The sequence below is a fragment of the Erithacus rubecula genome (genome assembly GCF_903797595.1).
Source record: "Erithacus rubecula genome assembly, chromosome: 9".
NCBI lineage: Eukaryota > Metazoa > Chordata > Aves > Passeriformes > Muscicapidae > Erithacus > Erithacus rubecula.
This window is the reverse complement of record NC_136660.1, coordinates 17,717,541-17,741,144: the sequence shown is the minus strand read 5'-3', so window position 1 is coordinate 17,741,144 and position 23,604 is coordinate 17,717,541. Positions and strand designations below refer to the sequence as shown.

The 23,604-nt window shown below is 39.8% G+C and overlaps 1 protein-coding gene across 1 annotated transcript in view; it reads right to left on the bottom strand.

Moving 5' to 3' along the window:
* The window catches only part of WDFY4 (WDFY family member 4), a 122,462-nt gene that overhangs the window by 56,312 nt on the left and 42,546 nt on the right, over positions 1 to 23,604 (bottom strand). Inside the window, exons 20-39 of the mRNA XM_079312866.1 lie at positions 22,735 to 22,966; positions 20,637 to 20,788; positions 19,972 to 20,083; positions 19,668 to 19,858; positions 17,984 to 18,136; positions 17,593 to 17,666; positions 16,569 to 16,730; positions 14,465 to 14,556; positions 13,472 to 13,571; positions 12,470 to 12,675; positions 11,734 to 11,903; positions 11,260 to 11,385; positions 10,641 to 10,802; positions 10,342 to 10,539; positions 9,238 to 9,355; positions 8,527 to 8,684; positions 7,852 to 8,090; positions 5,965 to 6,074; positions 4,817 to 5,008; positions 4,147 to 4,286 (exon numbers count right to left, since the gene is read on the bottom strand). Of these exons, the coding sequence (XP_079168992.1) occupies positions 4,147 to 4,286; positions 4,817 to 5,008; positions 5,965 to 6,074; positions 7,852 to 8,090; positions 8,527 to 8,684; positions 9,238 to 9,355; positions 10,342 to 10,539; positions 10,641 to 10,802; positions 11,260 to 11,385; positions 11,734 to 11,903; positions 12,470 to 12,675; positions 13,472 to 13,571; positions 14,465 to 14,556; positions 16,569 to 16,730; positions 17,593 to 17,666; positions 17,984 to 18,136; positions 19,668 to 19,858; positions 19,972 to 20,083; positions 20,637 to 20,788; positions 22,735 to 22,966 (3,087 nt within the window). The remainder of the gene's footprint in view (positions 1 to 4,146; positions 4,287 to 4,816; positions 5,009 to 5,964; positions 6,075 to 7,851; positions 8,091 to 8,526; positions 8,685 to 9,237; positions 9,356 to 10,341; positions 10,540 to 10,640; positions 10,803 to 11,259; positions 11,386 to 11,733; positions 11,904 to 12,469; positions 12,676 to 13,471; positions 13,572 to 14,464; positions 14,557 to 16,568; positions 16,731 to 17,592; positions 17,667 to 17,983; positions 18,137 to 19,667; positions 19,859 to 19,971; positions 20,084 to 20,636; positions 20,789 to 22,734; positions 22,967 to 23,604) is intronic.

Here is a 23,604-nt window from a genome sequence, read left to right as displayed (position 1 = left end):
ATTTCACTCCCATGGAAGACTACTGAGTTTAAAAACATAGTAAAACTCCCTTTGAAGAGCTACCTACAAAAAAAAATTCTAAGTGATATCTCTTATGTTTCAGATTTTAAGATGAAACTGATATCAATCAAGAAAGAAACAATTTTATTAGGATATGTTTCCTACTGTGCACTGTGCTATTACTCACCATCTCTTGTAGCAGTGTCTAATGAATTTTCAGGGGACAGAGGGGCCTGTGAATGTGAGGCAGCCTAAAGATTTTTATTCATCATACAACATTTATATTCCAATTCTCAGCTAAACATTTATCTTCAATAAATGGGGAAATGATTCCCACTTGTTTCAGAAAGTTCCATGATTTGTATCACATAATATGAAATATCTCTATATTTTATATTTTCATACTATTCTTATCTAACACTGACTTGTTGAATTATTTCTTTATGATCTTGTAAACAATTTGAAAATGATAAATGAACAGTGTGTCAGTTATGTATATAAGAGGACATGAAAATTTCTTTGTTCAAAGTTAAAGAAACTTTTTTCAGCTTGCTACAGCATGCTGTAATTTAGCTTTGAGCCAGTTATTAAACAAGACAATAATATTATAATGGAAATTGTTTAATATACATCATTAATAGTAAAGTGCCTGCTTTCACTGAAGTAAAAAAAAATGTGTGCTATGAGCAGTTTTGAAATGAATATTTGATTCCAAAGTTCCCTTGTGCATTTAATGACATGCTAATTTACATTTTAATTACTTCCTAAGAAATCAAAGCATTTGTTGACAGAAGAACATAATGTCAACTTCACGGTGCACTGTTGGTGGATAGTTAATGAACTTAATTAGATAATTAGTGATGTTAATTATCCTTCTATTATGAAGATAAACATGTTACACAAATGATGCTCTTTTCAAAGAAATATCATTAAATGTTTGCTTGTTTTAACTCAGTTAACTTGAAAAGCTGATAAAGAACAACTGAGTGATCTGTAAGAAAAATATTTAAGTAACATTTCTGGCTTTGGAATTACAAGATAGGAGATCTCTTAACCTCTTCATTGTGAAGAATGGGATTAAAAAGGGGATTAAAAAGACCTTTTCTATTTCAAGTCCTATGGGCCTTGGGCACAGAGGAATGCAATTAATCAACCAAAACAGTAGAGGACACAATCAGGCCTCCTGTAAAACTGGGAAGGTTCTGCATTTCTTAAAAGAATAACAGCTGTATCTACAGTTCTGGGGCAGTGTGTCTTACAGGAGTGACAAGTATGGTGCTTGTAACCTTGCTCAGCCTAAAGAATCTCAGGACAGGCCATGGGGAAGTTCTGACTGATTTACATTTGACTGAAATAAAATTGCTACAGGGGTCCCTTACTGCTTTTGTAGCTTTTTTGAGACATCAAAACTAGTCCTGGTCATTGTTAACTTAAACATTAAATACCCATACCAGATTTTGATAGCAAAAATGGGCAGGAGGGGGAAAGGAGGAAAAAGAGTAAGTGCTCAAAAGGCACACTTTGAAACAGGAAAGTCAGTGATTTCAAACCTTTGGCACTTCCTGCTGGCAAATTTACCCAAGTCTGTCACATGTAAACATCAAAAAATCCAACTTCATATAGTGCTGCTCATACTCCTGCATGATTACTCAGTCTTCCAAGAAAATACAATTACCAGAGCAGATCATTGCCATTCTACTACCAGAAATGTATTTATACTCTCTTTTCTAAAGGATCATCCTTCCCAGACAGAGCCACAAGCAAGGCATGAGATAGCACAGTGTACTCAGAAATATGCAGAAAACAGCTGCATTTGATGGCTGATTCTCATACTTGCCACCAAAAGCAGGAAATTGGCTTTGCTGATGATGGAAAATGTGAGCAAAAGCACAACAGAAACATGGGGTCTGATCTTTTGTTGGAATGAATAGTTGGAATTTTGCTGTTTCTTCCAGACTGAGGATTGGCTCAAAAGCACTCTGCCTATATTGTAAATAATAAAAGGGAAACATTTAAGAGGAGTATTTTGCTGCTTGTTGTTTGCTTTAATCTGCAGTAAATACTACTAATGCTTCAACATCTTTCTTTACTTTTCAGTTAATAAGGAATCAAGTTAATAACCCAGTAAACAACCCATTTCTTCTTTCTATCAGGCACACCTCTGAAATCCTGGGTGAATTTCTGCACTTCTTTCCGTAAGGAGCAAATTTTTTTATTTTACTATGGGATTTAAATTCCTCGTTCCTCACTGTGCAGTTCATACTGTTATTTTTCCTTTAATCTCCACATTTCAACCAGGTACCTATTTCTGTAGGACATAAGTCCATGACTGGCACAAGTGGAGATCATCAGTAATGATCAGAGAAGTCACTGGACAGAAAATGATACAAAATTACATGACAGCATTTATAAAAGTGATTAGTAAAGTCATCAAAAATAGAAATTAAAAATCCAAATACCATTTAATGTAACTTTTTAAATGTAAGTATGTGCACGAAGGAAGAGGGCTGTTGAGAGCCAGCTCAACATTTTCGTCCTCTTAGATTTCACCTCTCTAAAAAGTGCATCAAACTCTGAAAGACATGCTGGAGGGAGAAAGGAAAAGAACATTTGGAACTGTAGCTTCATATCTCATTGAGAAGAACAATTTATCAGAGCTATGGAGCTGTCAGTGCTTGACATGATAAGGAATAACACCAAGTGAGTAATGTTTCTTCCAAACCCAGCTCCTTTAATTACAAGCAGCTTCCTTGCAGAAGAGAGACAGAAGATGTAGAAACACCAATTTCATGCACTTGTGCCTGAATAATGTCTCCGTGCTGCCTTTTCCAGATGGCAACCTTTTCACTGGAGGAACTAATGATGTGGGCATATTTAGGGAAAAACCAATAACAGAGTCTTTAACCTTCAACAGCAAAAAGCATGTTGTACAAAATGTTCCTTGGGATACATTTACAAATATCAATTACATTGCTCACTGAGGTGTAATCAGCTGTAATAATCAAAATTAATTTTAAGAAATAATTAAACAGACCCCAGGGCAAATAGTCAACACTCTTGTAGTATGACATCATAGTATACATATGTACCTGGGAAGAGCTTTCTCACTCTGTGAGCAGCAAAGTGATTTTAAGGAGTGAGAAGGATGCTGCAAAAACCCTTTCAGCTCAGTAAGGTACCAGACACATTAGCTGGGAGTCAGAGTCTTCCTGGTGAACACACCTGGAAGTGAACCAGGCATCACCAGGCTTAAAGCTGCAATCTCCTCTAGCTTGAGCCAGAGGGTTAGGGCTCCCTAAAGTGAGGCTAATTGCAGATTCATTGTCTCCTCAGGAGGAAAAAAACAAAAAAAAAAACTTAGTATGTTGAGCACCACAGTAACACAAGCTTGGTTTAAAGCTCTGAATATTCTGTCAATGCATTTCTGCCCTACCTATAGCTCATTACTCTACCCCTATACATGTTAAAAGTTACATCTACCTAGTGCTTTTTATGTCTATTTTTGACAATGCTAAGCACAAACATGGAAATGGCCCTCTCTTTCAGCAAAAGAAGAGCTTAGGCATGGAAAATATAGTTCACATCTCCATTGCTGACAGTAGGAATTATGCACACCCTCCAAACCCAATGCTGGATTATATACCAAGACTTGTTTCCCTATCTCTAGGGTCTAAACTAAAATTTGGACCTTTAATATTTCATATTGAGTAGAAAATTTAAGGACAATACTTTGATAACACCTGATCCTTTCTACTAATTCAGTGCCTGAAGGACAGGGTTTACACAGAGGATGCAAGGCCACAGCAGCAGCAAAGCTGGCATTCCTCTCCTTGCTCCACCTGTAAGCACAAACATATCTGGGCTGCCTAGGTTTTCCAAGTGCCATAATTGGGCTCTATGCAGAGAATATGCATTATTAGATTATATGAACAGGCTGCCAAGAGAAGTCCTTCAGGTCACTATTTCTTTGTGATTGTTTCTAGCAGCCTAGAATAGGAACCTCAATTGCAGTAGGTGTCTAGTTTACAATGGAAATGTCAGCCAACAGACACACTCAGAAGCCTCCCAAATGCAGGAAAACTCTCCAGAGCTGTATAAAAGGCCAACCAGTGAGAGACCCAGAAAAGACAAAAGTGTAAAATTTACCTCTGATTTGCATGACATTTCCTTTGTGTTTCGGCCAGGTATGAACCTAATAGCTGAAGAGAGGCTTTCACTCCAGGAATTGTGCTTGCTCTGGGATGTGCTTGGCCCTGCTTTATTCTGGAGAAGCTTCTTTTCAGATACTGCAAGCGAAAACAGATGAAAAAGCTTTTAAGACTTGAAGTTGAGCCTGTCAGAAAACAGAGGGGTGTTCTAGCCCCATTACACAAGACAAAACAACATAGCAGTGTGTCACTCCAGATGATCATTCTCTATTTTTATGAGAAGTGAATTAAAACATATTTCTCAAGCTTTTATTTAAAAGCCTCACAGAGGTCTGCCATAGATCAGTTTCATTACCCTGCAGAACTACACACAATGCAATGCCCTTCTTTCAACCATATATCCATCCTCCCTTTTAAATCTTCCTAGGAGTTATAATAATCTAAGGAGCTTTCTCTTTCTTGCAGTACAACATGAGCCCTGTGACACCACCAGGTGATTACAGAAGGGCTGGGTTATGACACAGAAAGCAACCACAGCCCTAAATGAGAATCTGCTTTCTCAGCAGGTGAGGAAAGGTATCACCAAGGAACAGCAGCTTTCATCAGGCACCCCATTCACCACAGAGCTTTTGCTAACTACAATGAGTGTTCCATAAAAGAACATAGACCTAGCAACTGCTGCCAAGCTTTTGCCATAATTTCTTCCCATAAAGGAGTGATCTCTGTTATCTTCATGTCCCTTTCTTTGTCATTTCCTTTTACAGAAAGATCCATCTTGTAAGTGTCCTCCAGAGCCTGCCGCCTCTGAGAAACGAGCTGCTTCCAGATGATTTCTACTGCTCTCAGGATCTCCTGGTGGACTGGGAAACAAAAGTAACACCAAAAATGAGTCTTCATTTATGTTTTCAAGTCAAGCAACATGTAAAGCAAAAACATCTTGTTTGGAAAAGAACTGGTCCAGAGCAACTGATGGAGACAGTGGAGTTGTTCCTTTTTGCCCACTGTCTCCACAGATTGTATATAGACTAATTAATCTAATACAGAAAGCAGCAGGACATTTCTTTTGTGATATTTCAACTCCTTGAAAGAAACAAGCAGGAGTAACATGTGGTTTTAACCAGTTTCTACTTTGGAAAACCATTTAATCAGAATTTTGATGATCTTATTATCATACATAGAATGCTAAAGCACATAAAGAGCATCCCTTTATGCTGTCAAACACCAGTGGAGATGGAAGGGCAAAGGCAACCAAGTTGTGTAACAGTTTGACACAGCAGGAGGAACTGTACAAAGAAGTGCTGAGTTATTTTGTTCTATTTCCCTGCAAACCAGACTGATTTGGTTGCATCTTAACCAAGCCAATATATATTTAAAAAATAAAAATTAAAGAAAATCAAAACACTGCTCTGCTGCAGGGTTCAGCTGATCACACTGAATCCAACCCCAATTTTTTTCTGTGTTTCTCTGAAATATTCAGATACTTCTTTCTGCATACAACAAACTCTGTATGGACCCTGAAAAAGAAAGAGAGCTAAAATAGTATATATATCTGGCCCCTTATACTGGCCATAACATGGGGGAGAGATCTCCAAACTGATACCCACTGCTCCTGAGGATGCTGGGTGTTACTTTTGAATAAAAAGGCTTGAGGCAAATACAAGTAATTTTTAGTGCAACTTTCCTTTCTCAATGCTGTGTCTGCAGTGTCTGTATACTAAAGAGGAAATAAATGGCACTTGCACAAGCTGCTCTGAGACTACTGTTTGAGACAGGTATTTTCCTTCTCTCTAAGCCACAGGCAACATGCCATAAATACCATCATCTGGAGTGGGCAGGCTGCCCTTTTCCTCTTCACTGGGTGCAAGGAAAATTTGGTGATGAGAAGCCAGCTTTGGTTTTGCATCCACCCCAAAACCTTCTGAACAGCTGTGACAAAGGGAAAAAATAAAAAAGGCAGGTGAGGAAACCAGACTTATAATAAAATGAGGACAGTGGAAGAGTTACAGGTGTTTCTGCACATCCAGTCCTAATTGATTCCTTTAGTATTTCAGTATTTTCTGGTTTGAGAGCTTATACAAGCCATGTTATACCACAGAATTTTCAGCAAATCGGAACTTAACAACTTCCAGTCTGGTTTTCAATGCACTCATCATGACCCTGTAGATCACTCTCTTGTATGTGCTTTATCCCTTCACTTTACTGCACTTTTCTCTGCCATTCACCCCAATTAGAACACAGGGCTTTTCTGATGTAGCCAGTCAGCCTTCTTGCACCTCCCCTGGGCACCTTGCACTTTGTCTCTTTACTCTGAATTCCTTTGCTAGAGGTATCTGCCACTATGTGGAAAGCAGTGTCTTGCTGAACCTTACACTTGAATTGCTTAGTCTGAGTTTTCTGTATCAATGATGATTCATTCAGTTTCTGAAGCACTCAGCACAAAAAAGCCATAAACTTAGCACTGTGGATACTGTTAATATGTAGATGTGATTATTACGAACATCTCCATGACCAAGAGAACTTCTTCTTTGGGACTGGGGACTGTGCCACAACCTGCCAGTCAGGAGGTAAAAGACACTTCAGTACAGCAGTAATAATTAAAAAAAAAATTAAATAGACTTGCGTAAGGTATCCAGAAAATCTGGATTTTGCCACAGAACTGCTGTCAATGATAGTATATATAGCCACTAGTAGCACACTAAGTTCTTTCAATTCTGAACAGGCCCTAGAGAATCTGGGTAGATTCTGGGAGAATCAAATCCTTGGGTATGCAAACACGATGTTTTTATTTCTGTTTTTCTTTAAAATACCACAGTTTTGATACCCTGGAAATGCTATGTTCAGCTTTTGGATAATAAACCCTTCTGTACTTTACTTTTTAAAGAAAAATGTTTTCCCTCTTACTCAATAAAAGCAATCTTTAGCCTATCTCAATGGGTTTGGCCTGGAAATTATTATCTGACTGGAATAAGAACATCTAGAAAAGACCTCAGGAAGTGCAGCTCATTTCTGGTGTGATACTGTATTAATGGATTCAATTCAGACCATCAAAGCAGTACAGAAGGTTATCACTGAAACAAGAAACATTAAAGTGAAAAATGCACTTGCCAATATATGATTTTTGTTCACAAAACTAAGCTTCCAAGGTAACCCCCAGCTTACATTACAAGAGTACATCTGTTATATCAACATCTGTAGGAACAGCAAACATGGGTATGGATGTTCTAGCCCTACCCAATGCAAAAGGACAAAACTTCCAGTGTCAAAATAACTAAAATATTGCAGCTCATATCCAAGTTACAATAACACAAAGATCCATTCACACTTCTATTTATGTTTTAAATGCACTCACACACAAATGACTGCTGGATCAGAAACACATCTCACTAAATTACCCCATGCAGATGTCTCAGAGAATGGCCACCTACATGGCTGTGGAGTGATCCTAGCCCACATCCCAGGAAGATTTCCAGATGCTCATTTTCCTGCTGAGCCAGCTCCACTGAAATCAGTTCAAGCTTGTTAACTGCAGTTACTACTCTGAAGTGAGTAGGCTGCTGGAAATCCTGGATCCTGCTCAATCTCAGCTTCCAGTGATTCCCCAGACTGGATATTGACTAAGTTATGTGACATCTCCCCCTCTGCACCCACTTCCAGAGGTGCAGCTCAGAGATACAAAGAAACACAATAAGATGAACATTTGTACCTGCCCGAGTTCAGCTGGCAAAGGCAGTACATCAGGCAGATGACAAAATTACTGTTTGAGTTGTAAGTTGCAAAAATAACATCCCACTGCTCTTGCAGAACAATGAGAGTATTCAGGACATTAAACTGTTCAGGCAGTGATTGCTGTGGTCTGGACAGGCAGTACAGGATGGCTCTGTTTAGGCAGCTGTACAGGGCAACGAGGAAAACTTCCTTTTGAGAAGCAGAGCTTTCTAAGACCTGTGAAAACAAAAAACAGCAGAGCACTTGGCTTGCTCCAAGAACTTTCTCCCCAAGGATCCACTCCTCCCACTTCATTTAAGCTGCTGGAAACTTATTTCAGCAAAACTCCCCTGAACTACCTGTTACATAAAAATTCTATCTCTCTGTATTTCTGCTGAAGTCCTCAGAACTGTGGAATAGAATAATTTATCACAGTTCAGCAATGTGTACATAGCCAAAAGACAGTGTCACAAGAGTTAACTTTATGCACCTTCTATCTCTAAGTATAATTTACAGCTATTATATTCTTATGCAAAAAAACCCCAGGAATAATAACAATCACCAAATGGATTACAGCCATCTTCTTCAGAATTGCAGTATGACGACCTCAGTGTAAAAAACCCAGCATGTTACAGCATGTTGAAAGAGGTTGGGGAGAAAAAAAGTGACTCACCCACATGATCTGCTTGGCAATGAAGATCAGGATTTGCTTGGGGTCAGCAGCAAACATTCTGCTGTTCAGCTTCTCAACCAGCTTCTGAACAAAGTAAGCAATATTCACCATGGGTAGGGGTGCAGCTGATTCTGAAGTACCATGAGGATCACTGCTCCCTGGAGAGGATATAAAAGGAATGATTATTCCATAATGAGAGAAAATGAAAAAAAAAAAGTGAAAAGTGAGATTACCAGAGCTGAGAAGGAACACTCTCATGCCATAATATCTCAGAGAAGGGACATGTCCAGGAAGACTCCAGGTATAGCAGAAACACCTTGCTCAGGCTGGAAATAACAGTTCCATCTTAAAGATGGAACAAATCTCACTAAAGTACTGTAATGAATACAGGTTTAACTAACAACTCAAAGGAGAGCAGCAACAACAATAAGAATTCCTCCAGATGCATTCAAGGATAAACCTAGGTTTCTTCCTATATACTGCCTTTTTAATATTCAGAATCTCTTCTCAAAAAGAAAAAAAAGGAAGAGGCTCTTCAGAAAAATTATAAAATTACAATAACTTATGCAAACTGGCTTACAGCAAGATAGAATGGACAGTGGAGCCTGCTGAGCTGGACTGTCCTTCTTGCTATTATTTCCAAATCTTACCTACACACTAAATATCATTTAGCATGATATTTAAGCAATAGTTAAACAATCTGATTCTCACCTCTTGGTCTCGTTTTCCCCTCGCCTTGGCTGGCAACCTGAAAGACATCCATAGCAGATAGCAGAACTTTTGTCTGAAAAAGTCTCTTCTGCTCACTGGTAGCACCTTCTGGAGAAGCCTATACAGTGATGGCATACATATTAGTGCAGCAGGAAAACAGGAAATCTGACTCAACTTTCAGCAAGAGTGCATATGTGGACAGCTATTGGACAACAGATGAGATGGCAGAACTTCATTCCCACTTGGAAGACCAGGAAATCTTTCATAGACTACACCATCATGCTGATATCCAGCACAGTCACCCTCTGCACACTGAGCAGAAATGAGGTTTTGCAAAGGGCCAGAATTTGGCTCTCTGGGAATAGGTGGCTCCCAAAAGGTCTTGTGGTCAGGGACACTGAGCTCCATTAGCAGCCTCAGGATTCAGACAGAAATCCAAACTCTATTTTAACTGTACCAAACCTTGGGATTGTATATAAAAACCTTTAGGGAGCTGTTCTTCCACAAGAGGATTTAACTCTTTACAATTGCAGTCAAGCTTATATGCGTTACTATTCATATTACTAAGCTAACTCTGCATCAGAATGCACATCTGGGTCACCTGGACTATTGACAATATGGAGCTGAAGCCTAAATTTTTCATTTTCCCCTTTCTTCAGACTACTCTGATTCTCTAGTTCTCTGGAGTGGTTAAAATCTATTATCAGACTTAACTGTTACAGCTCATATTAATCTGTACTTAAAGTGGAGACAGGTTTTTTTTGTTTATTTGAGAACTGAGATTTTTTTTATCTCAAAAATCAGTTCACAGGATGCTCCATGTGAACTTTTCTCAACAAATTCAAGAGATGCCTTATTGACAAGCAGGTATTACTAAGGAAAGGGGATTTTTTTTTTCACACCTTTCTTCAGTGTTAAACATTGCCTGAAAAATGTCTTTTCTGTTTTCCAAGGACAGCATTTTCTTAGTTCACACTAATGCAGAGGAATTAGGGAAATCCTTTCCTGTTAGCTCTTTTTACTTGGTTGCTAGCAGGATATGTCCTGTCTTTCCACACCCAGTGTAAGGGAGAACAGCAAAGCCTGCTGATATGAAAACAAAACCTCAAGAAGCAGCTCAAGGGGATGTCCTTGTTTGTTTGCTGGGATGGTGAGAAGACTGTCCATCAGGAGCACTCGCACAAAATCCCACACTTGTTTCTTGGCAGGGTGTGGTAGGAGAGGGAGGGAGGAGGGGTCAGCACAGCCCTTCCCCTCGGCAATGGCTGGACCATCAGGAGCCAGGAGTCCTTCAGACCCACCCTGCGGGAGCAGACAGCAACACATTTTCACTCGGTCTACTGTAAATTGATTTTTTCTCTCCTACTGACCCATCTCTGGTCTGATGGCTCCTACACACATACCTTGGGTGGTTCTGAATGAAAAGCAAGCGTAGCCAAAGTTTTCAAGAAGTCAGGACAGTGCCACACGGGGTCCTGTGTGTAACTGTGATAGATCAGACACAGAAACTCGACAACATTCCCTGGATAGGCAATCGCCCAGGAAGCTTCTGCATCTGCAACAGGCTGAACAGAAAAATGTACATCTATCAGGCAGCATCCCTCTCATTCATGAAAACTTATCTTTGCTCCTCTTCAGGTACTCCTAAAGACACAACCACCAAAGTCAGACAAGACACCAATAGCCCACCTCCACCTTGCAGACAGGTGATACACCCAACCAGAAAGGTGACATATCATCATCAAGAATGAAAAAACTGAGCACTGCTGTGGGCAAGATCTGTCTCTGGTCTCTCTTAAGCATGAGCCCATCACATCCTGTGCTACATAACCAGAGCAGCAGTTGCTGTGCCCCTTGGAAGTCCCTGCTCACTGTCACATTCAGTATTGCCCTCTGGGGCAGAGCAGGATTAGGGGTTACAGCTAAAGGGGCTTACAGGCAAAGGCTGCCACCAGCATCTGTCACAGCTGGGCTCTTTATTCAGCCATTCACACTGCACTGGCCTTGCACCAAAACACTTACCTTGTCCATAGTGAATCTAACCATTTCCAGCAGTAACACAGCTGCCTCTGCACACAGCCCAAATTTAAAGACGTTCTCTGTAAGGTGGTTCTGCAAGAGCCACTGCAGCATAGACTCAAGATCTTTCTACACAGGAAGAAAGATATTTCATTAAGAGATGGGAATTATTTATGATACATCAAGAACAATGCCTGCTCTCTCTGCATCTGAACAAAACCAACGTGCCTACCTCCAGCAGCTCCTTCCTCTCCTATTAAATTTGTAACATTTAATACCTGCATGAAGAAGGTTGTTCTGAACATAATTTTTTAAAATCAAAGTTAACTAATTTAATTCTAAAAATAGGAATATTTTTTATTATCATTAAACCCAAGAAGGGTTTAGAGAGAATCCTCTTGTGGAAAAGGGCATAAAATATCAAAATTGTAACAGAGTAGCAGTTTCAGGTGCTTGTCTGCTATTATTTTTTCATACCTTGACTGCTTCAGGTGGTTCAGACTGTGGAGCTGCCAGAAAGAGCTCTGCCACAACCAAGTAGATCTCAGGGATGTGAACATGATCATTCAGACATCTTTGCAATACAGAAAATCCAAAAATCAAGAAGTAGCCATTGTCAGGCATTGGAGGATGACTTTTTAAATTATCTTTAAAGGAAAAGAAAAGGAAAATGTCTAAAAAACATCATATCAGCAGAAGGATTATTGGCACAATTTTATTCTCATTTGTCTCTGTCCCACAACACCCAGTAGTCTGCTAGTCTGCAGTATCAACAGTTTAAAAAACATCCCCAGACTAACAGATAACAATTTTTCCCACTATCACTTTTGTTAAAGGACCTTCTCCCTGAATTATTCCTCTTCCTTTCTCCTCCCTTTCTCAAAACCCCAGGTCCAATTATCAAAAAGCAGGCTGAACAAATCTTTAAGAAGCAAAAGGTTTCAGAGCACAACTTGACATCTGAACACCTAACAGGCTTATCAAGTAGCCTGATTTTGTGCAACAAAAAAAAAAACCCCTGCAGATCCTAATCAGAATTGCTAATTACCTGCAAGGGCTTTCCACTTTTCAGCACGGACATGCTGAAGTACCAGGACAAGGTAATTTAAACTCATGGTCTACTGAGATCAGTGGGAATTCTCCTATTGTGTACACAGTGATCTTCTGTCACTGAGCTGCATCAAGGCAGTGATTTGGGAACCTTAACACATACCCATGAGAATATTCAACCCTGCAGAGCTGTTTTCCAGCCAATGCCCAGCCACTATCCCCTCCTTGAATCTGTTCAGCAGCAAACGGTCCTGGAGGAAGCACAGAAGCAGTTTGATTCCCAGGACAACTGTGCTGAAGTGCAGGTAGCTCTGTGTGAACAGCAGAAACCAGTCTGGCCCCAGTGCCAAAAAGGTCTTTTCTTTTTCCCTGGGACAAACAGGTAAATGAAAACACATGGAAGGAAACATGAGGGAAGACAGAAAAGAGATATTATTTAAAATTGTCTTGAAGTGATTTAGAAGCTCATGTTTCTCTAGAAAAAAAAAATCTCATTAAAGGTGTACCATAACAGAGAATCACAAAGATTTAACAACAGACTCATCCACACAGCTGAAGTCATTCAATTCCTGCTACATCTAACCATCTATTACTGTTAGGCAAAACAGTTTATTTACATGAAGCCCCTTCTGAGAGTGTGTATCAATAACTGAGGGAAACTACATCACAGACTAGATCTTTCAAGCTATGAAACTTAAAATTCTGGTTTAAATTTTCAAGTTCAAGATGTGCTATGAAAATGCTCAGTTGCAGCTTAAGCACAATGAGATCTGCCTTTCAGTTATGAAAGGTAGAATAATAATAACAGCATTGCCATGGTTATGACAGAGGGGTGCAAGTAATCCCACACTAGATTGACTTGATTTTCAGAGACAGATGGGATTTCTTCAACCCATGCTATGCAGAGGAAACATAAATATCCAAGTTTCTTCTTCACCATGATTCTTGAAAACATGACACTTTTTCCAAAATCAGATACGTGATCAGACCACACAGCTGTGTGAGCGCCAGATAAACCACTGACAAAAAAGTCTCTCTGAATCCAGTCTGCTCTTACTTAGTATTTGTTGAAGTTCAAATATCATCAGTGTGTTTAGTCCTGGTTAAGAACCGGGAAGAAGAAAAATCTGGAAGACAAAGAAACTTCCTAAATGTTTCTACTTACTCAGAGGACAGGTGAAGTTTGTCTGAGCGCATTACATCCAACAGCATCTTCAGTAGCTGGTTTCGAAGACAGATTGTCTTTCCAGATGTTTGGTTTAGGGCTACAAATATCACAAAGTAATAAAGAGTAATGAAGAGATAAAACATGTTCTATTGCTTTGATGAACAATTTTGTTTGCACCAAATTAGCCCTGCAGAAGTACTTATATCAGGGGGTTTTGTAGAGTGAAATGATGCAGACATCAAATTTTAGACATAAGGATTCCTGCTAACATAAGGAACAACCTGTGCTGACATTGCCAAAGTACTCTCTTTAGAATTATTTAAAACTTGTTCAGACTGCATGTTGAACAGTATCTCACAGGAAGCAATCTCAGGTTAACTAGAGAGGGAAATGTAAACAGGCAATCTGACTTGCATTGCCTAGTTGAGATGTCTTTATGCAAACTACAGTTACCAGGGTTTCTCTAATATGATCTGTTGCTTAGAGGTGCAATAACAATAAAGCCTCAACTGAAAGATCACAGTGAAAGGCCCAAATGACTGCATGTTCCTCCATGTGAACCTGACAAATACACAGATACTCAAGAGGTGCAGAGCTCCACGTTATTTGCTACAACTCCAAGGGTAGTAAATTCTTCACAGAAAATCCAGGATGTTCACTGAAATTTTGTTCTTTGTAACAGCCCAGTAGGTTAGTTTGGGGGCAATTTCAGTTCAATGTCCTTCCTCTCTGTGTATATCTGAAATCCAGCATTGTGTCAGCTCTGGACAATACAGCCAAAGAACTGCTGGTTTATTAGCAGAGAGGGAAAAGAAAAGGGTCACCTCAGTGCAGCCTGTCCCTTTCTATATGAAGAAATTTGAATTTTGCCTCTTTTTGCCACAGGAGGCAGAAGCACTAATGCAGCAATTAGGGTTCATCAGGTCCTGGGGAAGGAGAGAAATACTGTAGTTATCTATGCCAACACATACCCCAAAGGCAAACCCTCACCTTCAGTGGGCCTCTCAGCCACACTGTCCAGGAAAATCTGATTTTCATCCACAGTAGAAGGCTTCAAGGTGTAAACAAGGAACAATCCAATCCTAGCAGAGGAGCAAAGCAGTTGTGGTCAACAGAAAGATATAAATTTAGTTACTTGGAGATTACATGCAAAGCTGAATACTGGTTAACAATGACTTAATAACCATCGTTAGAAATTCTAGTCACTTCAGAAATAGGATGAAAACTTCATAAATTCATAAACAGAATGTGCTGAGTTGGAAGGCACCCATAAGGATCATCAAATCCAACTCCTGGCCCCCAACAGGACACCCCAAGAGTCACACCTGTGCTAGAGCATTGTCCAAACACTTCTTGATCTCTGTCAGCCTTGGTGCTGTCACCACTGCCCTGGGGACCCAATTCCAACTTGCAATTACAACTTCCTTTTGAGGGAAAGACCTTGTAAGTTGTAATTGCAGTGAGGTCAGCCCTCAGTCTCTTCAGGCTGAACAGACCAAATGAACTCAGATATTCCTCATCTGGCTTCCCCTCAAGGCTCTGCATCTCTTTGACCCTTTGGATGCTCTCTAATAGCTTAATATCTTTCTTCTATTGTGATGACTGAAACTATCTACAAATCAAAGTAAAATATATTCTGCTGTGGAAATGTTTTCTCTATCTACTTTAAAGGTCTTTCACCAAGAGGAAAGAAATACTGAGTGAAGCACTCAGTTTATATGAAAGATTCTGAGCAGCCTGTGGCATTCAAATATCACTGTTATCACCACTTAGTTTCCAAGCATATGGAGGAGAGCAGAGAAACCTTAGCAGGTTCCACTGTGAGGAGGACTGGCACCCTTTTTTCACCTGTAATTTGCTTTAACACATTACCTGCTCCTAAGGACAGAGAGATGAATTGACATATACACCTTTAGTAAAAGTGCACAGTCTCCCCTGCCCACAAGGATATTTCTTAAGGGACAGAACACCAGTTGTTCTGCAGGAATGGGCCACATAGAAATTCCCTCTAGAAGCCCAAATTTGGGACCAGCAGAACCTCCAGCACCTCTCAGCACTGCTGAGAGCCTGTTACAGTCTCTGCTGTTCTGGAGCTGGGACAGGGACTGTCTCTGTCCACTCTCAGCACTCATGGGCCTGGCAACTAATCATATTACCATGCAATAGCAAATCATGTTTGTTTAACAAAAAATGTTCATTCACACTCCTTCCAAAACCACAAATTTGATGCATTAAATCCATGACCCTCACCTATCTCACTGCCTACATGAAAAAAGAGCAGACTAATTCCTACAAGCCCAGGGTAGGAATATACAGACAGGTAATGTGTATGCAGGAGCACACATTCACAAAAGAGCTGGCAAACACCAAGTTCATGTATTATCTTACTTCACAATTAACTGTTGGAATGGTCATACTCTCCAACAGAGCCAGACTCCACAGATTTGACATGCAACTCTGGTTCTACATTTTATTAGAAATGGAGCTTTAGAAACCAAGCTGCCACCTGTGCAGTGCATTTCCCTGGAAATTAGGTGGCTGTAGACAGCACTATGTGGACCTTCCTCAGTTCATAGGTTACAGGCTGATGCAATTAGGCTGGGAAGATAAAATGAAGCAGTGCTTGCATTCTGTGAAGAGCAAACAAGGATTAAAATGCTATGCTTCATAAATCCTGACTAACATAACTGATTGAAATTCAGAAACAAAAAGGATTGTTACTGGGATATAAGCCAAACCAACGGGATTATGTACACATTTCTTTGGGGCCAAGTTGTAATACTGTAGTGATACTTTAGGGATAAGGCTTTAATGAAACCAAATATTAAGTTTATATTCGAGTAATCTCAGTCATACCTACAGAACTGTCTGTGCCACCATTATAACAGTCATCATCCAATTCACCTTCACACAAATATAAGGTTGGAGTGAATGCAAAACGTTTTTATCAGTTTTTCACCAGGGGATGCTGCAGTTGCCAAAGATCTGGTGTTCTCCTAAAGCCAGGGTGAAGGAAGCTGTGCTGTCGAGCTGTCTCCAGCACAAATGTAGCTCTTCTGCAATCTGAGGAGAAGCTAGAGATCTTGAAGGTTACCTGAGAACATCCCTTGTGTTAAAGTATCCTTGTAAGAGATGGGACAGAATAGTGCAGGCCACAGTGATCTTGGAGCTGCTGATTTCAGGATCATTGAACAGGAAAACAAGCTTGGGCACCATTTGCACCTGGTAGGCAATTGCAACATTCTGACGTGCATCTCTGTAAAGAAAAAGCACAGAGACTGTTAATGGCTTCTGCTGGAAATGACCAAATTTGCTGAGTTTCAGCTACAAGGATTCTCAGATTGCACTGGTACTTTGCACTTTTGGATTATAATATTGTCTTCATGACATTTCAGACATTTGAAATATTGACAAATTAAACAGACAAATCGAACATGTGTCAGTGATGGAGCTCTCAAGACTATATTTTTGTGTTCTGCTGCTCTCCTCTGCCCTCTCCCCAAGAAACTGCTACATTCCAACATGTTCAAAGGAAACATTTTTGTATTTTCAAGCAATGAGTTGGTAGCAAAAAAATGCTATTCCTGTAAAACTTAGTAAGGGGCACCAGACAGCTCTGCAAAGAGCTTTCTGCTACCAAAAAACCAGGAGTCTAGCTTTACTCATCCCCTCTGCCATGCTTTGTCTCTTTAGGGGCATTTAACTGAAGTCCAGATAATTAAGAATATTGATTAAAGAGTTATGTTTTGATTTTAAAAGCAACTTCAATAATAATTTTTAAATATTAAATTCAAATATTAAATAATTAAAAATTATATTTCATAGTAAATTCAAACATTCAGATTTCCCTTCCCCAGCAGATATTTAAATTTTCATTTTACAGCAGTGATTCCATGTGAACCAGGTAACCAGATATCTTTTCCCAGTCTGGCTCCAATCATCTCAGGGGCTGATCAAACCACTAACTCCAGGCTTGAAAGAGCAATACAGGAATGATTCACTGCCAGAATCCACTGATTCCAACCAGGATTAGACCCTTCAAATCCACCTCAGAGCTCCAGCCTCAGATTACAGATGGGTTTGGCCCAGAGGTTTGTGGTTCAAACCCCTGTTTATACCTGGAGGACTGCAAGATCTCCACAAGATGGGACAGAAGAGCAAGGTCAAGGTTTTCTGGTGCTTTCATCCAAAGCTGAAAGAGAAAGCAAAGCAGAGGTTTTACTGCTCTGCTGAGGTGTGAGAACAGCAGCTGCATCAGAGGAACAGTTAAAACCAGTTTAGGGAGGAGAGCAAGATAAACTGTCAGTGTTTCTGTACTGCAGCCTGCAGGCACTGTAAGTCCCTGCTGGGCAGGGAAGTGCAGCTCCAGTTCTAGCCCTGAGGAGCAGGCACAACACACAGCCCCATCCCAAATACTGGTTCCAGAAGGTGCTATGAACAAACCAAACCTTGTATCATAAACCCATCTTTAGTACAGCCAAACACACAGAGTAGCATAAACAGTTTTACCTCAAAGTTGCAGAGAACATACTGGAATGCACTATAATTCTTGATGACAGAAGACTCAAAGCCCAGCTCAGCTGTGCCCACTAGGGAGAACATTAACTGCAAAATCCTGTTGTTTAGCAGCTGACTTTTCCTCTTCAATAGATAGCTCAGCAGCTGAAAAAAGAAGAATGAATAAGTATCTGCCAAGTATAAATCTGTATTTATGAACTAACATATAACACATCTCTATAATTCAAGACCAACATAGAGTTGTAGCAGTCATTCATGCATGCATTTTGCATAAGCATCATGAAGAAAATGAAGATTTCAGTCCAGACATGAAATTTCATGCAGGAAGTGTAAGGATGAATTTTTGAAGGAGCTTGGCAACTCTGTGGCACTGAAAAGGAGGAAAATACATGCCATATTATGTTGAACGTAATTTTTAAAAAGCAGCAGACAAATATAACTGTAAATAACCACAGTAGGTGTTCTATGCTATTCTTCATGGATGCATTCTTAATTGCTTACAAATGGTGTTAATTTAAAAAATATTAATTTTTACCTCCCCAAATGAAAAACATTTATGCAACATTGCCAGTTTCTCAACTGAGCCTACCTTTGATTATCCAACAATTTCCACATACTGTGAGAAGAATGTTCAGAAATCCATTACATTTTGAACAGATCGGGAGGAATAGAAATTAATTTGAAAATACATATCAAGACACATCTATTACTTGGCTGTTAATAAAAAGCTCCACTCCATTGCAATATGATCACCAGTCACATAGAGAGAACACTATTTACCAAAAAATCAAAAAGAGCAGCTCATACACAATATAAAGACAGGCACTACAAGAAAGGATTGGGCAAGCAATATCTAAGTAGGATAAATATATTCATATAAATTGTGATCAATTTCTGAATAATTTACATGTTGGGAAAATAGAGAATTTATAATAAATCATTAATGAAACCCTAATGTTAAGAGTCTTGTTTGGAACCTTCTGTATTAAAGAGTCTTCTCAGTTCCTTCAGAATTCTGTGCTTCTTCTACACAGCACAAAGTAAATGACACTAAACTGAAACTTCAAACTTGAGCCTCAATGCATCCAATATTACATATAAAGACTTTACATACAACCAAAATCTTCAATCTGCCTAGCTTTCAGGTTTAGAGATTAATTTGGGACAGACCTAGTCAATGAAATTCAGGCAGCACTTATTTATCTCAGCACAATACCCAGTGAATACTGAGCCACAGGAATTCACTGTCACTGTCAGGAATCTCAAGTTGTATGAGCCAAGGGGAGGAAGAAAAGCTGCCTGAAAAGTTGTCTTTTCTGTGTGGGATCAAGTGTGCTGGTAAAAAGTGAAGAGTGGGTCAGTCACAAACCTGCTGCACTAGTTTATTTAGTTAAATATGTATATACATATATATATATATATATATATATAAATGTCTGACCAAGAGGCATCTGTCCTCACATTTCCCTCAGCAGGTGAAGTGTTACAGAGGTTCCCAGGGACTGTGAGCACAGGATATAGAGCACTATCCTATATCTCCCTCCTAACTCACAAAGTTCCAACCACAAGTGGCTACAGCCAGGGTATGTTTGGTTGATTCCCACTGATAGATTAGGGGATGAATATCTCCAAGGAAAAGGCTATAACCAGAATGAATGAACTCAAGTGTGTCTACCTGGTATCCATGGATGTGCCTCATCAGTTTTCCACTCAAGGGGCTGCTGTTGAGGATGGAGTTGAGGACTTTGACAGCTGCATACATGGTGTGGTCATCATGGGCCATAGCAATGAGACCCAGAAGAATGGCAGGACCTCCAACAAAGTTCAGGCTGGTGGCTGCTGGAGAGGACTGGAACACTCTCACCCCTAGGAAATTGCAGTGTTACTCTACCAGGGAGTTACACAGACTAAATCTATTACTGGACAGCAAAAAGCTCCACTCTTAGAAGAATATTAAGCATTAAGACAAGTGCATTTACCATATTGGCCCACAGCAACTGACCCAATAGTCCGTGAGGACCCTGAGAGGTGTCCAGCAGTATTCTTAGCTAGGAATACTGGAGCTGAGCTGTCCCGAGAATTGATCCCAATCTAAAACACATAAAAGGCATTTTTGGAAAAACTTTGGTAGTATCAGGGACACTAAAAGCAACAAATGCATGCTCTAACACTTTAGATTATTTTATTACTTTTGGACTATGAAAACCATCTTTTTTTTCATTAAAAGTTGATTGTAAGGACAAATATTCACCCACCAACAACATCCCACGATGCCCCTATTTTCACCTGTCAATAGACCTAGTGTTAGCAAGAATGATAGCATAGCATGTGAAAAGTCCTTGTGAAGGCATTAAGAAAACACAGACTAAAACATATTATCACAAAACCTGAAAATTATGGCTTCTGTTCCTTTTTCAAAAAATGCTTTTAACATTGTGCTCACACTGTCCAATCTATTCCTCTCCATAAATGAAAATTAACCTATGAGTAGAACAAAGTTGAGGACTGCAAAAATAAGTTTGAAAAAAAAAAAAAACCAAAAAAAAAGACTGAAGGTACACAGGCAAGATAAAGTCAGAAAATTTGCTCTAGGAAACTGAGAAAAGCCAGAGAAAACTTGTTTGAGACAAGGGGAAATTGTGACCTCTTTGGCAATCAGCCGACCATCCACTTCATTGTAAGAGCTCCTTATATCTTGGACTGTAGTGAGAGATGAGCACACAGCATTGATTCCAAAAGAAATCTTCTCTTCTGCCACCAGAGGTGCAATAGTTTGATCACTGCACTGGTCCTCACCTAAAACAAGAAAAAATGTGAATGTCTGAAGGAACTTTGCTTGTTCAATAGCAAGACAGGAGAGAGGCAGGTGAAAAGTAACTGGAGGAAACTCATGTTCAGGAAATAATTTTACTTTGTCTTAATTATAACCAGAAAAAAGTATTCACCCCTTGCAACACAGTCCATGGCAGCTTGTATCACCAGCAGTTGTGCTTGGCTGTATCCTCTGGTCACTGCTTTGCCTTGATTCTACATCCTCTCAACATCTCATGAAGCTCCTAAATGTCCAGAATAAACCTCACTCTGTTTCCACAGAATATAAACAAATTTTCTGGACACAGAAAACATTTCAGAGGCCTTCTGTGTTTCTGGTAACCTTATCAGGGTGTACAAAGCAAAGATTTTTGTGTAAGGAGAGCAGAGAAAAAAGTTCAGAGCTGCCAATTCACATTTGGGAAGCTTCTAAAAAGTACCAGGTTCAGCAGTTTAATATAGATTCCCATATGCATTTTTTAAAGAATTTTCTAGTCCTGCTCACACATGGAAAAACTATATGTACCTCCATTTAACAAAAAACTCAAGTTGTATTTTTGACAATTTTATAGACTGGGAAAACAGCTGAGTTACAAAACTGTTTACTAGTGCTGGTGACACAGCCCTTTGAGGCAAAAAGTTAGTTCACATACCACATGAAGATTAACTGTAAATAAAATGTCCCAGGACTGTGTTACCATTTCCCTTCCAGCAGGCCTTGGTCTGCAGACTAAGCCTCTTCCCAACTGCAGCTGATTAGCAAGAAGCAATGAGAGATAGGACACAACACTGCTAAGAATTCTCACTGCTGCTGCTGCTTGCAACAAGGTCATAAATCCATTTTAAGGAAAAAAAAAAACCTGTAGTATTTTGGGGAATTGTGGTAAAACTTTTTTAAAGTCAAAATTTCCATTTGCCTAAGTTCCTCTGGGTGTTTTGATGGAATAGAGAGAGTGCAGAGAAAGAGAGTGAGATAATTTCACAATTAGGAGATAAGATCTTACATGATGCTCTGTAATTTCCCTGAAACAGGACATCACTACAGTCAGATGGCCACAATCTATGATTAGTACTAAATCTGGAAAGAACTGTGCAAAAAACAATCCTTTCATACTTCATGAAGACTCAATGATTCAAAAAATCAAATCCTTCTGGCTTCTACAGGTAATGTTGATATTTCAGAACTGTATTTTGACACCATTTCTCTCTCAACAACCCCTTCCCACACTTGACTTGCAGCTTTTTATGTGTAGATTGACACCATTCTGTCTGAAAGAATACACTCAGCCAGTTTTTTTACATTGTTTTAGGCTGGAGCATCACCAAGAAAGATTTTGCTCTTTTCAAATGAGAAATTACCATCCCATTTAATCCCAAACTCGAGCACAGAGGCGAATGTGCTACTTGTTGAACAAACAGTAATCAATAACTGAAATGTTTTGTCTCTCTGTTTAATAATTGAACAACATAGTTCAGTTTAAAACCCTTCTCATTAAATTGAATGTAACTTATTCCCCTACCCCTCTGTGCCCTATGCTTTCTCCTATTCTGCAGGCATTTGCAGTTAAAATCCATATTTCTCTTTCTGCCTTCTTTTTCCCTGTTACCATTGTTAATGCAGAATGTCTCAGTTAAAGCTTCTGCTTTAATATTTATCCAACAGAAATCACGATCTTGCAACTCAGGACATGTTGCCCTCTTTACTCTTCATCTCTCTCTGCTCCTTGAGTCCTACCCTTCTTTCCAATTCACAGTATGTTACAAGATCCTCATGTATCTTGCTACAGCCTTGTACAACATTCAGCAATGCAGTTTTCCAGACTTTTCGTGTGATCTCTGGACACAGTTGGAACACTAACAGAAGGTTATAAGAATCAAAAGAACACTGCCTTGACAAATAAATAGTAGCAGATATGAGAATTGTCACATACCTGGAAGTTGTACTGCTTGGAAATTGCTACAATACTGAGGGCCAAGCTTAATAATGACTTCTATGGTTTGCACAGAAATGGCTTCTTCAAACAAGTGTGTAGGACCAAGGCGCCAGGTCAGGGAGGACTTGTGTTTCCAAATTCGAGGAGTAGCTATGTACCCATAGACATCAATAAAGGAAGAGGGCTCCATGGAAGTAGAGCTGCCTGGTAAAGGCTGCAGATACTGCATCTGTAACAGAGAAGGAATTCACTGAGGGGATCCAATGCACACACAGTGCCCTGGGTCCCTGTAAGGCACTGCCTGCCACCTCTTTGCTCATGGAAGTCTCAGTCAGCTGTGCAACACAATTCTACTGGGCCTGGCTGAGCCAGAGCTCATCTCCCCACACCAGCCCTCAGTGCTGTGCTTTGCACTGGGAGCTACAAGGGGTTGATAACTCCCCAGAGCTTTGGCTGTTACTGAGCAGAGCTGGCAGTGCCAGTGCTGGCTCTCCAACATTCCCCCAGCAAGACCCTGGAGGACACACAACTAGGCCAGCTGACCCAAATGAAAAAGAAATATGGCTTACCATAGAATGTCAACATAAAACCTAAGGAAAGGAGGGGCAAGGGAGGGAATTCATTATTTACAAAGCTTGCCTCCTATAGGAACTGCTGCTGAAGCCCTGCTTCCCAGCAAGTGGCTCAACAGCACTCACTGATGGGAAGTGGAGAATAAACCTGATTTTTTTCTCTTTGCTCGTGCACATGAAAACTCACTTCTGCTTTAATAAACTGCCTTATCTCAACTTATGAGTAATTTTCCATCTTATTTTCTCTCTGTCCAGCTGGCAAGGGGAGTGATACAGCTGCTTGGTTGGCACCTGA